Genomic DNA, 16,082 nt, shown 5'->3' with positions numbered 1-16,082 from the left:
CCTGTTAGAAGAAAAAGTGGAGAAGAGTTCATTGGCACAGGAGACAACTTCCTGAACAGAACACCAACAGCACAGGCTCTAAGATCAACAATCAATAAATGGGACCACATAAGGTTTCTTTAGGCAATTTAGATTTGTCTCATTTTCTAGTTGACAGCTTTAGCATATAGATCATTACTTAGACTAGCAAGACAACTTTGTGGGTAAAAGCTCCTGCTACCAAGCCTGATGACTTGAGTAACCATTTGGATCCTGATGGTGGAGAGAACAAGTTCCCGCAAGTTGTCCAAAGATTGCCACACACAGGCATGTGTGCATGCATGAACACCCATGCACACCCACATATAATTAACAGTAAATTCATGAATAAAAAAATAAAGACTCTTAAACAGGATATGACGAATGGAAGTAACCCTCATATACAAGCTACAAATTCTAACACCTTGATTTGAGCCTGTGAGAATGAATAAAAATACCAGCCTAGTTCACCTGAACATAAGCCTGCTTTGTTTCAGCCTTTTGATTTTTTGATGAGTGGTTATAGCCATAGAAAACAGGTTCTTCATGACTTTCAAACTACCATAAAAAGAACTGTATAAGTTACTCTTAATAACTGCTTTGAAACTCTCACTATGCACTTGTAGAATTCTTTAGATTTTATATTTACAAATTCCTAATTTCTTTCTCCATCTTTACCCATTTCACTTCTTCTGGACTAACACAGATAAATGATGTAACTATACATGTAAAAGGGAGTAACTTCAGCTTTCACCATTCAGAATGTCTGCTTTCCACGAGACTTTGTAGAAACCCAATTGCAAAGACAGTATTTTATCTTTATATCACTGTTTTCCTTTCTGTATACATACTGACCTTTTATGTAATTTCTTAATTGACTCGTGATGATAACTTTAACTTGTTAATGTGAATTTCACTACTTTTTTCTAATGTACAATCAACATGTCTTATTTGTAAAATAATCCTGGAGAAATGAACTATTTTTAATTTTAGCATTCTGTATAGACAGAAGAGACTGAAACATAAATGTGAAAAGTTTAAGATTCAATCCGTAATGTAACAGCTTTATTGTATTCCAATGTCAATAAAAACAAAAACAAAAACCCATCAACCACTATGAAAACAGGTCAACTAAGACTTTGAAGAGAAGTGCTTGCTGGTATCTTCACATCTTTCTCTTGGGTGTTCTTATGTACAGCACATTGTTTCCTCAGATGAACACATCCCCATACTCATTCTTCAGCTCTCCATTTATACACCTTTCTGTCTGTTCCTGTGATACATTCATGTAGCCATCCAGGCAAGCCAACACCCCTCAATAATCCATGAAAAATTTAATTTCACCACAACTGGTCATCTGATGAGCTGCTTCGAGAAGTCACTAGGGGTTTGTTTCCAGAGGCTCATTTTTAACAGTCCTCACAGCCTGTTCCAGAGCCCTCACAGGCTGGGCCTCCACAGACATGTGTGGCGAAACCCAAAACCCCCAATCAACATGTCTTATTGGAATGAATACAATATGGTTACCTTATTTTTAATGGCAATATTTGGTTGGCTGAATGATTTGGAATCTTTATGGTCTTACTTCGCTGAGCTGCATGCATGCTCCAGCGGATTTCAGAAACTGGTTATACCCTCCTCATCCTGCATACTTACCTCAGTTATATGTATTTGTTCTACCTTAGACGTACTTGTGCATGACTGAAATTATTCATTCCAACTAAAAACACATTAATAAAATTATTTGTCTACATCTGAAGTTATTTGTAGCACCTGAAGTTTTTGTAAAGAAAAAAAAAAAGGTCATTACTTAGTAAATTCATATATGTAAGAATTTGACTTTATATAAGTGTCAAATCTATTGTTGGTTTTTCAAGACAGGGTTTCTCTGTGTAATCTGGATGTCCTGGAACTTCCTGGGTAGGCCGCACTGTCCTCAGATTCACAGAGATCAACCTGCCTCTGCCTCCTGAGTGCTGAGAAGATGCATGACAACCAACACCTGGCTACTATTATTAAAAACTTATTTTTAAAATTTTATTTTATTAATTACAGTTTATTCACTTTGTATCCTAGCTATAGCCCCCTCCACATATCCCTCCCAATCCTACTCTTCCTCCCTCTTCTTCTCCTATGCCCCTCCCCCAGGCCAATGATAGGGGAGGTCCTCCTCCCCTTCCATCTGACCCTAGTCTACCAGGTCTCATCAGGACTGGCTTCTTTGTCTTCCTCTGTGGACTGGTAAGGCTGCTCCCCACTCAGAGGGAGGTGATCAGAGAGCCAGCCCATGAACTCATGTCAGAGATGGTCCAAGTTCCTATTATTGGGGAACCCTCTTGGACACTGAACTGCAATGGACTACTTCTGTGCAAGTGTTCTAAATTATCTCTATGCATGGTCCTTGTTTGGAATATCAGTCTCACAAAAGACCCCTGTGCCCAGATTTTTTGGTTCTACTGCTCTCCTTGTGGAGCTCTTATTCCTTCCAGGTCTTTCTATCTCCCACTTCTTTCATAAGATTCCCTGCACTCTGCATGAGTCTCAGCATATGTTTTGATACCCTACTTGTTAAGAGTTTTCAGAGGCCCTCTGTGATAGGTGCCTGTCTTGTTCCCTGTTTCTTCCTCCCTCCAATGTCAAGCTGTACTATAGAGCAACAGTAATAAAAACTGCATAGTACTGGCATATAAACAGAATGGTGGATCAATGGAATCAAATATAAGACCCATAAATAAACCCATGGACACCTGATTTTTGACAAAGATGCCAAAACTACAAAATGGAAAAAAGATAGCATCTTTGACAAATGGTGCTGGTCTAACTGGATGTCTACATGTAGAAAAATGAAAATAGATCCATACTTATCACCCTGCACAAAACTAAAATCCAAATGGATCAAAGACCTCAATATAAAAATGGACACACTAAACCTATTAGAAGAAAAGTTGGGGTAAAGCCTTGAATTCATTGGCACAGGAGACAACTTCCTGAACAGAACACCAACAACACAAGCTCTAAGATCAACAATGAATAAATGGGACCTCATGAAACTGAAAAGCTTCTGTAAAGCAAAGGACACTGTCATCTAAACAAAACAACAGCCTACAGACTGGGAAAGGATCTTCACCCACCCTATATCTGAAAGAGGGCTAATATCCAGAATATATAAAGAACTTAAGAAGTTAAACAGCAACAAATCAAGTAACCCAATTGAAAAATGAGGTACAGAGCTAAACAGGGAATTCTCAATAGAGGAACACTGAGTGGCAGAAAAACACTTAAAGAAATATTCAACTTCCTTACTCATCAGGGAGATGCAACCCTGAGATTCTACTTTATACCCATCAGAATGACTAAGATGAATAACTCACGTGACAACACATGTTGGAGAGGATGTGGAGAAAGGGGAACCCTCTTCCATTGCTGGTGGGTATGTACATTTGTACAACCATTTTGGAAATCAATCTGGTACTTTCTCAGACAATTAGGAATAGTGCTATCTCGAGATCCAGCCATACCACTCCTAGGCGTATATCCAAAAGATGCTCAAGTACACAACAAGGACATTTTCTCAACCATGTTTGCAGCAGCTTTATTTGTAATAGCCAGAAGCTGGAAACAACCCAGATGCCCCTCAATTGAGGAATGGATACAGAAATTGTGGTACATTTACACAATGGAATACTACTCAGCAATTAAAAACGAGGAAATCATGAAATTTGCAGGCAAATGGTAGGATCTAGAAATGATCATCCTGAGTGAGCTATCCCAGAAGCAGAAAGATACACACAGTATGTACTCATTTTTATTTTTAATTATGTGTACTCGAATGTCCGTTTGTGAGTAAGTGCATGTGAGTGTGTTGGATCCCCTGGATGTAAGCTGCCATGTGGGTCCTGGAAACCAATTCAGGCCTACAAGAGCAGGAATTGCTCTTAACCACTGAGCCATCTCTCCAGCCCATTGTTTCTGGTTGTGTAGATAGGCTTACCTTAACCTTATGATTTTCCTGTCTCGGTCTCCTGAATGCTAGAGTTAAAGCTGTAATTTATTGACCTAAAAAATACCCTTAACAATATATGCATAAGCCAGGAATGGTGATGCCCATACTTCTAAAACTCAGGTGGTAGAGGTAAGTGGATCTTTGAGTTGAGAAGACAGCCTGCTCTACAGAGTAAGTTCCGGACCAGCCAGGGCTACACAGTCAGACCATGGCTTTAAAAAAAAAAAAGAAAGAAAGAAAGAAAAGAAAAGAAAAGAAAAAAAAAAGCAGCATGAATTTCAGCGCTTGGGAGAGGCTGAGTCAGATGTAACACAATGAGCACAATGAGTTCAAGGCAAGTCTTGGGCTCATGAGACCTTATCATAAAATTCAAATAATAAAAAGAACAACAATGTTATAAAAAAAAAAACATGTTTATGCCAGGAATTGTATTTTATTCCACATCCAACTTTCCTTTGAAACTTAATTTGACCATTTTTTTAAGCTTTTAATTGTATGTATCTGAGTGTTTTGCCTGTACGTGTGCATATGCATCTCTTCTGTGCCTGGTGCCCTTTGAGGCCAGAAGAGAGAGTGAGACCACTGGAATTGGAGTTATATATAGCTGTGAGCTGCATGTGGATGTTGGGAATTGAATCTAGATCCTCTGGAAGAGCCACTATGCTCTCAAACATCATCACTCCAGCCCCATGAGTTTAACTTTATAGACTTCAAAATTTTGAAAATTACTACTCTATTGTGTTTGAAACATGTTAGTCAGCAAATTGTTATTTTCTTCATATTTTCACACATTGCACTTTTTCTCTAACTTCTTGATAGCATTACTATCACAGTCTTATTTATTGCCTCTACTCTGTAAGAAGATGGTGCTATCTTCCTGCAGTCACATGGATTTTGAGAATCTGCATCACCAAGCTCACAAAATTGGTGATGTGATTTACTCTAGCCAGTAAATGTCAAAAATATCAATAAATCACGAAGGCACCAGCTCAGATGTATCTATAACACATAGCTTCAGCTTCTGCCTGAGAATAAGCACAGGTTAAGGGGCTGTGGGTAGGCATCCATCTCCAAGTGAGAAGATTGCTGGTGCAGCACAGCCTCCATCTTTCTCTGTCCTATGTTCTCAGAATCAAAATCAGCTAACTCGAATGAGACATTTTTGCTTGAAGCCCTTGAGAATTGGATTCATTCATTCATCGATTATTTTTCTAACAAGACCTTGCTACAGAACCTTCACTAGACTTGAATGCACTCCCTGTCCCAGCCTCTGTAATGCTAGAATTACAGATGTATACCTCCACAGCTATCTGGGAGATAATTTTATGACTCAAGGATAATATTTGAGATTGGCTTGTCAATCCAAAATGTTTTCCCCTTTGTTTGCTGCACTTCTTAACTTTAGTTGTAAACTTCACACTTTCTGATTTTCACTGAATTCTTCCTGAGCAGTGAATTCCTTTAAGACATTATTTTCAGACACTAATTAATTATTTTCAAGCACTAATCATTAGTTTAATTTCTAACTGAAATCAGGTTAAAAAGCCATGGGTGGGGCTGGATAGACTGCTCAGTGGTTAACAGTGTAACCTTCTCTTACAGAGGACCTGAGTTTGATTCCCAGCACCCACTTTGGGCAGCTCAAAATTTCCTAGACTCCATTTCCATGGGGATCTGATGCCCCTGGCCTCCATGGGCACTGGCAATCAACCACACACATATTGCCACATGCACACACATACTTTGGAAACAAGACATAAAATCATTTTTTAAAAAGACCCCATTTCTCTGCATTTCTCACATACAGAACTGCTTCTAGATTTATTTTTATTTTATCCTTTTAGCAAGGATTACTGATGGATTTTATTTAGAAAAAAAATTAAACAATTTTTACAAAATATTTATATCACATGTGACATACTTTATAATGAAGTGTTCTCTGTCTCTTCCTCTCTGGCTTTTTCTCTCTTTGCCCTTCCCCTATCAATGTTCTAATCTTAACATAATAATTACTGTTGGCCCAAAATGAATAAGATAAAGTAGTTAGGCAAGGTGGTCAAAAGAGATACAAATTATATAAATTGTTACATGGCAACTTATCCCCAACAGGTAATGAATCAGTATTTTCCAATATAAATATATGAATTTTTAAAAAATAATTAAAATTTAAAATTTTCCTTTTAAAATTTATTTATTACATTTTAAAAATTTTATTTTTTATATTATTTACAGTTTATTCATTTTGTATCCCAGCTATAGCCCCCTCCCCAAACCCCTTCCAATCCCAACCTTCCTCCCTCATCTCCCATGCACTTCTCCCAGTCCACTGTTAGAGGAGGTCCTCCTCCCTTTCCATGTGACCTTAGCTTAATCAGGTCTTTATTTTATGATTATGCCCTATTTACTTATGGAATTAATCACAATGACAATGGATTTGTTCTGTCAAGTTTTTCACTTTTTCTAAAACTTATGTTATTAAATATAATAAATCATAAATTACATATTTTGATGGATTTCACCTTATGTTTACATTGACAGTGACTGAACCCAGGGCCTGGAACATGCTAGGCAAGTGCACTACTCCAAGCTCATCCCCAGCCCTCAGCTTGCCCCTCTGCCACTGAGACATGGCACAGCCCAGCACAAGTACTTGTTCAAACAAATATTCTTCCCCAAATAACTGCCTTAAATTATTAACTTGGTTAATAATCATTTAAGAATTTCTGATCTATGGGTTTATTTTATTTGGACTCCCAATTATATTCCAATTACCCATCTACCAAATACCCTATCCTTATTCCAGTCTTGGTAACCGTAGCTTTTTAATAAGTTTAAGGAACAAAATTGAAGGTTTCAACTTTCTTTCTTTCATTCTTTCATTCAAAATGTGACTGTCAGGTCTGGCAGGAACCAAGTAGAAGGTTGGAGAGGATGACATTCAGAAATAAGCCGCTAAGGCAGAATGCAGTGGCGCGGTGCCTGTGTCTCCTGGCCACTCTGGAGGCTGAAGCCAGAGGGTTTGTTGAATCCTGAAGTTGGAGGCCATTGGACAAAACACAGGAGATTGGGGACAAACACGAGAGCCGTGGTTTCGCTGCTAAAACTGTAGCTTTGGCTGTGCTAAGAATACAATACAGAAGCCAGGCATGGTGGTACATGCCTTTAATTCCAGCATTCAGGAAGGCAGAGGTGTGAGTTCAAGGACAACCCGGTCTACAAAGAGAGTCCAGGATAGCCAAAGCTACACAGAATTGCTAGAATTCAAAGTAATCATTTTCCCAGTGAGGTGCAGCAACAGCCTAACTTTCTTCTTTTTAAACATTGTTTTGACTATTTTGAATTATTTAAAATTTCACATGAATTTCAGATCACTGTGTTAATTGCTGAATGCATGAACACACATACAAACCATCTGGATACTGATATAGATTGTGCTAATCTGATGGTGTACATTTTTTCTGTCCACCTCTGCTTTCATCTCTTCAATGTTTTGCATGTAAATAACAGGTTGTACTTGCATAAGCTTTGACAACTTGCTTGCTTCAGCTACTTAAATATTTGTGTTTAAACAAACCACCCCAGGGGCCCATGTCTTTTCTTATTCACAATTTTCTGTTCTCTGTCACCCTGTATTTCAAGTTTGTAGTTTGCTTGTTTTAAATAAAAAGCTTGATGTTAGATTATACAAGTGATTTGAAACAAGAGCAAGTGGTGCGAACAACAAAATCCTTTTGCACCTGCTTTTCATGTTGCTTGTGGTTACCAATCTCCTATGTGCATTCCTCATGTTTTCTACTCAATCTAATTTGCTGCTAATTCTATCAATCAACTTCTATATCTACTATTTGGAATTTTTTTTGTGTGTGTATATAGATGTGTATGTACATGCATAAGGAAGTTCATGTTTTCCTTTCTAAGATTTATTTTTTTTATTTATGTGTGTATGAATCTACATGTATGAAAGTTCACCATGTGTGTGCCTGGAACCCTCAGAGGCCAGAAGAGGACTTTGGGAACTGAACCCAGGTTCTTTGAAAAAGGAAGAACTTTTAACTGCTGAGCCATCTCTCCAGCTCCCAATCACTTCAGTCACCCAAGCAATATACTTGGTTTGCAGGAATACACCTGGTGTAATTTTTTTCCTCCCCTATTCTGCTTATAACAATCAAGAAAAGTTTTTTCCCTAGAGGAGTAGGTAAAAAAGAAAAAAAAAATTAAATTCTATCACCAAGAATCTATTTTTAAAATTTTAAGTTAGGGGAGAGCATGACTGCAGTACCCTAGAACCACAACTTATGCTGTGGAGTTTCCTCAGTTATGAGAGCTCTCAGGGGACAGCACACCCCAAATACAATGGACGAGCCTTGCCCTAGGAAACCCACATTCTTGTCCATGGTTTCTCCCCAGCCAACAAAGTACACAACTTATTCTTTAGGTAACCATTTGATGATGAAAAACCTCTTTTTTTATATATAAAATTTTCAAATATTTATTTATTATTATTTATACAGTATTCTGACTGCATCTGCAGGCAAGAAGAGGACACCAGATCTTACTATAGATGGTTGTGAGCCACCATGTGGTTGCTGGGAATCAAACTCAGGAACTTTGGGAGAACAGCTAGTGCTCTTAACCTCTGAGCCATCTCTCCAGCCCAGAAAGGACTTACTACAATCCAGAACTTTGTTTAGTTTCTCTTTTTTTTTTTTTTTTCTTGTTTCGAGTAGCTTCTGCAGGGTTAAACTACTCAACTCCTGCCCACCACCATCAATAGAATTCCACAATGATCGTCAGCAAAATAAGCTCCAGCATTTCACGTTTCTAAAGTGAAGACCTTTGGAGATTCTAAAATGTTCCATCTTCTATCACATGACCATTTCACTGGTCTTTAGCAATAAAAATATGTGAGCCTGCCCTTTCACACCAGTTCAAAATAGCTTCTGGAACCATGAATATTTTTTCATTAAAAAGTGCTGTCATTTTGGCATACTCTCCATTCTTACCTAATCAACCATGCAGGTTTTGACACACCCAATTCTCTCTTATCTATCAAGACTCAGATATAGTTCTCATTTCCATATTTCCTGTGCTACCAGTTTAATTAACTAAGATGACTTACTGTTCTCCATCTCCTAGATGGACAGCCTATTAATAGCTTCCTGCCACTTTTGTCCCCACACAATCTACTTTGTCATAAGGACCACAGTGATCTTTTAAAAATAAAAATGTCACAGTGTATCTCTAAACCTGCGCTTTAATTTTTGCTAAATTCCACACTATTTAACATGGTCTACAGATTCTAGTCTGCCTTCATACTTACCTTCTTATAGGGCTATGAGCAAACTGACTTCTCAGGGTCTCAAATATGCCAGTTGTTGCTTCTTTTTCAGGTCCTTGACACTTCACTGACTCCTTTTCCTGGACTATGTTCCCTGCTTTTTGCATGTTTCATTCTTATATTTCTGATTTCACTCAGAGGCCCACTCTGACTACCTAATCTGACATCAATCTGTTTATTTTTTTAGAGCTTTTATTATTATCATCTATGAGTGATTACTGTTAATTATTGGGGGTTTATTTTAATGTTTGTTCCCAAATTATTAGACAGTTTCAAACCATCTTATCTAATGTCTAGGGACTAGCAGTGTCTGGAACACAGCAGCATCAGTGAGTAAGTTACTCAGCTGACCCACAGGAGAAGCACTAATGGAATTAGAAATTGCACATCCAGCACAAAATCAGAACCAAGGACAGAAATGATGGCATGAAAACAGCCTCGATCATGCTAATCCTCTAGCTCTAGTCCTTTTCTATTTTAGGGTAGGGTCTTATGAAATTGATCAGGGTAGCCTTGAACTTGAGCTACTCTTGCTAGCTTCTCCCAAGTAGCTGGGATTATACAGGCCTGTGCAGTTAGAAGAGTATTTTTATATGTCTGTTACAAAAATTATTTCAGATAGACATTACCTTAGAAATAATGTTAACAGAGTGGGCAAGATAGCTTAGCAAGTAAAGGTGTTCACTGTGAAGCCTGAGAAACTGTGTTCTACCCTCAAGACTTACATGGAAAGGAGAATCAACTTCTTCAACTTGTTCTTTGACCTCTACACTTGCATAATTACATGAGTGTGTTTGCCTACATACACACACACACACACATACACACACACACACACACACACACACACACACACACACACAAAATAAATGTGGTTTTAGGAATAAAATCCTACTGTCTAATCTTCATAAAAATATGCTTCCTTTCCCATAGTAGCAGTACAGGCAGAAAACTGTACAGGCTTTAAGTCATTTAACAGGATATACTTGAGGCAGGTAGTGACTGAAAGCCCATTATAGACAGTCCCTTTTGTTCAAACAATCGCTAGCAGTTTTTCTTTCTATGACTGTATGACTTCTAAGATCATACTCCTATTTAAGGTAACCTTCCTTCATTGTACTGTTACTCAAATACTTAACTTTTGAGGCCTCTCCAAAAAAGTTTAACAGCAGAAAAAGACCCCCTTACATTCCTAACTGTACCACTATAATTAAAGTGATTTAGAGCTGGGACATCTTCTAGCCTAACTTAATAGGGTAAAGGGATGAATCTGTGGTAAAATGCAAGAGAATAATATTAGAATGAGCATATCAAGAAAGCCTGTCCATAGTAACTTTTTCATTCCTTTTGCATTTTCCCACAAGTTTTAGTCAGCAAATAACATTTTGACACTGATAGTATTTATTATATTATTACTTAAAATTACTCCTCAGGTTGACACCATCAAATATATTTCCAAAAAATTTCAAATTGGGTATAATTTATTTATACTCAAAATTGTATGAAATAAACCCTCAAGTTTAAGAAAACAAGTAATAACATACAATCAATGCAAACTATCAGCAGAAAGATGCTGACCAGGAGGTGTTACCTTTGTGGCTGTGTGCGTATTTTCACCTTCCATCCGCAGATCCTATTCATGGTAATACAAGCCATCATTAATCACTTTGGCAAGCTCTGATGTAGTTTTCGCTCATGATACATGGGTGCCTGTTCGGCCTCTTTCAAGATGCTTTCTCATATAAGGTGGTGTCAGAGTTACAATCAAAATCTTCCTTAAATCCTGGTCATTGATTTCATACTCTGAATCATTATCAGACCAATCAGTAAACATGTTTTTCCTTCTTTCTGTTTGTTCTATCTCTTCATTAAACAAAAAATCAAGCTCTTCTTATTCTGATTCTTCTTGAAAGGTTAGCTGATTTGATGTCTCTTCAGGAACACATATTGAACCCTGAAGAAACAAAGTAGTATTTCATATATAATATTAAAAAATTCCTACATTAAGTCTTTTATTTATTTTAGTGTTTTTTTTTTAAGGACAAATGTCATAAAAGTATGTGACATTCAGGTATCCTCAGGGCACAAAACTTCCAAGAAATCTAAGACACTAAACCTAAGAATAATAGGACTAGAAGAAGGAGAAGACTCTCAGCTCAAAGACCCAGAAAATATTTTCAACAAAATCATAAAAGATAACATCCCCAACCTAAAAAAAAAAAGAAGAGAGAGAAAGAGAGAGAGAGAGAGAGAGAGAGAGAGAGAGAGAGATGCTGATGAACATACAAACTTACAAAACACTAAATAGATGGGGTCAGAAAAGAAAATCTTCCCACCACATAATAATCAAAACACTAAATGTACACAACAAAGAATATTAAAAGCTACAAGAAAAAAGGTTAAGTAATATATAAAGGCAGACCTACTAGAATTACATCTGACTTCTCAACAGAGACTCTAAAAGCCAGAAGGGCTGGACAGACATATTGTAGACTCTAAGAGACCACAGATGTCAAACCAGACTACTATACCCAGGAAAATATTGATCACCATGGATGGAGAAAGCAATATATTCCATGACAAAAAGCAAATTTAAACAGTATCTACCCACAAATCCAGCCCTATAAAAAATACTAACCTAAAAAGATACCAACCTAAGGATATTAACTACACCCAAGAATACACAGGAAATAACCCATGCCAGGAAAACCAAAAGAAGCATGCAAGCATACACATGCACACACACACTACCATCACAAACAATAAAATAACAGAAATTCATAATCATTGGTGACACAGGAGACAAATTCCTGAACAGAACACCAACAGCTCAGGCTCTAAGATCTACAATTAATAAGTGGGATCTCTTAATACTGAAAAGCTTCTGTGAAGCAAAAGACACTACTGACAGAATGAAATGGCAGTCTACAGATTGGGAAAAGATCTTCACCAATCCTACATCTGACAAAGGGCTAATGTCCAGAATATATAAAGAACTCAAGAAATTAAATACCAACAAGACAAAATAATACAATTTAAAAATGGGGTACAGAGCTAAACAGAGGACTCTCAAATGGTGGAGAGGCAGTTAAAGAAATGTTCACCGTCCTTAGTCATCAAGGAAGCACAAATCAAAACAACACATGCTGGCAAGGATGTAAAGAAAGGGAGTGCAGACTTGAACAACCACTGGGAACAGCCGTACCTCAAGACCCAGCTATACCTCTCCTGGGCATACATGCAAAAGATGCTTATCATACAACAAAAACATTTCTGCAACCATGTTCATGGCAGCTTTATTCATAACAGCGAGAAAATGGAAATAATCTAATGTCCCTTAACCAAAAATGGATAAAGAAACTGTGGTACATTTACACAATGGAATACTGCTCAGCCATTAAAAACAAGGAAATCATGAAATTTGCAGGTAAATTGATGGAACAAAAAAAGATTATCCAGAGTGAGGTAACACAGACTCAGAAAGACACATATGTATATTCTCAGTTATAAGTAAATTTTAGTCATATAGTACAGGATGGACATGCTACAATGCAGATACCCCAAGAAGATAAGTCCAATGGACATCTTAGGCTTCATGTTGGCCCACTAGTTAAGGGGGTGGGAGATATCTTTGACACAGACTATGTTGCCTGACACAGACTAAGTCCCCCTGATGGGACTTCCCTACAAGGCTACAGGGGAGGAAGTTGAACTCAGTCCTCATGTGAATAGATAAGCTGGGGTGTCTGGGTATGGGAGGGCTCTCCAGGGAATAGGAGAGGGAATGAGGGAGGTAAGGCGAGACTGGGATGAGAAGAGGGAGGGGCCTATGACCAAGATTTAAATTAAATTATTTAATAAATAAACCATTGGTCATTAATATCTCTCAACATCAATGGACTCAAACCCCGAATAAAAAGACACAGGTTAACAGAATGGATACAAATACAGGATCCAATTGTACTGCATAAAAGAAACACACCTCAGCAACAAAGATAAGACATTATCTCAGAGTACAGGGCTGGAAAAAGGTTTTCCAAGTAAAAGGACCCAAGAAGCAAGCTGGAGTAGCCATTCTAATAACTAATGAAAGATTTTCAACCAAATTAATCAAAAGACATGGGGAAGGACACTTCATACTTAAAGAAAAAAAAACCATCAAGATGAGGTCTCAATTCTGAACAACTATGTGCCAAATGCAAGGGCAGTGACATTTGTAAAAGAAACATTACTAAGGCTTAACTCACACATCAATCCACATACAGTAATAGTGGGAGACTTCTACACCCCACGCTCACCAATGGATAGGTCTTTGAGACAGAAATTAAACAGAGCAATAGTGAAACTAACCAACACTATGAATCAAATGATCATAATAGATATCTATAGAACATTTCACCCAAACACAAAAAATATATACCTTCTCCTCAGAACCTTACAAAACCTTCTCCAAAATTGACAAAATTGTCATCGCAAGGCAAGCCTCGACAGATACAAAAAAAATTAAAATAACTCCTTGTATCTTATCAGACCACTATGGATTAAAGCAACTTCAACAACAAAAACAGGAAACCTACAAACTCATGGAAACTGAACAACTCTCCACTCAATGACCACTGGCTCAGAGAATAAAATAATTAAAGACTTTCTAGAATTCCATGAAAATGAAGGCACAACATACCCAAACTTATGAGATACAACGAAAGTAGTGCTACAAGAAAAGTTCACAGCACTAAGTGCCTTCATAGAGAAATTGGAGAGATCTCATGCTAGCAATTTAAAAGCACACCTGAAAGCACCAGAACAAAAAGAAGCAAATACACTCCAAGAGCAGACCTCAGAAAATAATCAAACTCAAGGCTGAAATCAATAAAATAGAAACAGAATTAAAAAAAAAAAAAAAACCCAAGAGCTGTTTTTTTTTTTTTTTTTGAGAAAACCAACAAGAAAGACAAGCCCTTATCGAAACTAACTAAAAGTCAGAGAGAAAATATCCAAATTAACAAAAAATCAAAGATAAAAGTGGGGAAATTACAACAGACAGTGAGGAAATTCAAAGAACCACTACAGGTCTTACTTCAAAAGCCTGTATTCTATAAAACTGAAAAGTCTAAATGAAATTGATGATTTCCTTGATAGATACCACTTACCAAAGTTAAAACAAGATCAGGTAAACAATTTAAATAGATCTATAACCCACAAAGAAATAAAAGCAGTCATCAAAACTCTCCCTACCAAAACAAACAAACAAACAAACAAACAAACAAACAAACCAGGGCCAGATGGTTTTAGTGCAGAATTGTACAAGACTTTCAAAGAAACCCATATGATCATCTCCTTACGTGCTGAAAAAGCCTTTAACAAAATCCAAAAACCCTCCATGATAAAAGTCTCATAAATATCTAAAAAACAAGGAGTATACCTAAACACAATAAAGGCAACATATTTTACAGCAAGCCAAAACCCAACATTAAAAGTAAAGAAACTTAAAACAATTCCACTAAAATCGAGGAAACACAACAAGGCTATCCACTTTCTCTGTATTTATTCAATATAGTACCTGAAATTCTAGCTAGAGCAATAAGCAACTAAAGGAGGTCAACGGGATACAAGTTAGAAAGGAAGAAGTCAAAGTATCGTTATTCTCAGATGAGATCATTGTATATGCAACTGACCTCCAAAATCTACTAGAGAATTCCTACAGCTGATAAAACACCTTCAGCAAACACTAAAAAAAAAAAAAAAAATCAGTAGGCCATCTTTATATATAAGTGATAAATGGGCTGAGAAAGAAATTAGGAAAACACCTTTCACAATAGCCACAAGTAATATAAAATATCTTGGTGAAATTCTAAGAATGCAAGTGAAATACTGTATGACAATAACTTCAAGTCTTTGATGAAAGAAATTGAAAAAGATATCAGAAGATTGAAAGATTTCCCATGCTCAAACATCAGCAGGATTAACATAGTAAAAGTTGCTATCTTACCAAAAGCAATCTAAAGATTCAATACAAAATTCCAACACAATTCTTTACAGACCTTGAAAGAACAATTCAACTTCATATGGGGGAAAAAAAGCTTACTGCTAGTCTTCCTTTAGTCTGCACACAGGAAACCCCCACCCCCAGTTCTCTTCCTTTCCCTAAGGACTTGGCCTCTTGGTATATACTAAGGGTCCTTTTAATTTTCCCCATCAACTCTCTCAGAATTTGTTTTTCACAATTTTCTCTTTGTGTGTGTGTGTGTGTGTGTGTCACGGATGACCTGCAAAACACCTTTCTACCAGGGAGCTCATATCTACCACACTTGGCTGAGACCGAGAACTGTTCTTTACCAGGGACCCCACAGCCAAGGCACTTGATTAGGACCCAGACTGGGCAACAGCAACCAAAGAGTGAAATACTTTTGAGACCAGAAAGTTCCACCAAGAAAATCCTCAAACACTGTAACTCCAGATGCCTAGATCCCAGGCTGGGCTGGGTCGCTCCACCAGGAAGAAGTGATCAAGAAGCAGGCAACTGAGTTCATGTCAGAGACTGTCTCCTCTTCTCTTACTAGGGAACCCAAATGGAGACTGAGCTTCTATAGGAAACATCTGATCAGTGGGTCTAGGTCCTTAGGTCCTCTCTATGTATGGTTTTTGGTTGATGCATCAGTCTTTGCAGTCCCCCTGGGCCCTGTTTTGTTTTTGTTTTTTTTTTTTTGGCTTTATTGGTCTCCT

The 16,082-nt window shown here is 37.4% G+C and overlaps 1 protein-coding gene, 1 non-coding gene and 1 pseudogene across 2 annotated transcripts in view; all 3 read right to left on the bottom strand.

The window, feature by feature from the left end:
* Nucleotides 1-16,082, bottom strand: part of Larp1b (La ribonucleoprotein 1B) — a 107,441-nt gene that overhangs the window by 42,784 nt on the left and 48,575 nt on the right. The window contains 1 exon segment of the mRNA XM_055625932.1: nucleotides 10,951-11,313. Within this exon segment, the coding sequence (XP_055481907.1) occupies nucleotides 10,951-11,313 (363 nt within the window).
* On the bottom strand, nucleotides 1,184-1,481 carry LOC129690327 (U6 snRNA-associated Sm-like protein LSm6; annotated as a pseudogene).
* LOC129690571 (U1 spliceosomal RNA) lies at nucleotides 8,277-8,440 on the bottom strand. The gene has a single exon (XR_008722324.1). It is a non-coding gene; the product is annotated as a U1 spliceosomal RNA (small nuclear RNA).

This window comes from Psammomys obesus, unplaced genomic scaffold, assembly GCF_907164565.1.
Source record: "Psammomys obesus unplaced genomic scaffold, mPsaObe1.curated_primary_1811, whole genome shotgun sequence".
Classification (NCBI taxonomy): domain Eukaryota; kingdom Metazoa; phylum Chordata; class Mammalia; order Rodentia; family Muridae; genus Psammomys; species Psammomys obesus.
This window is presented reverse-complemented; position numbering and strand designations above follow the sequence as displayed.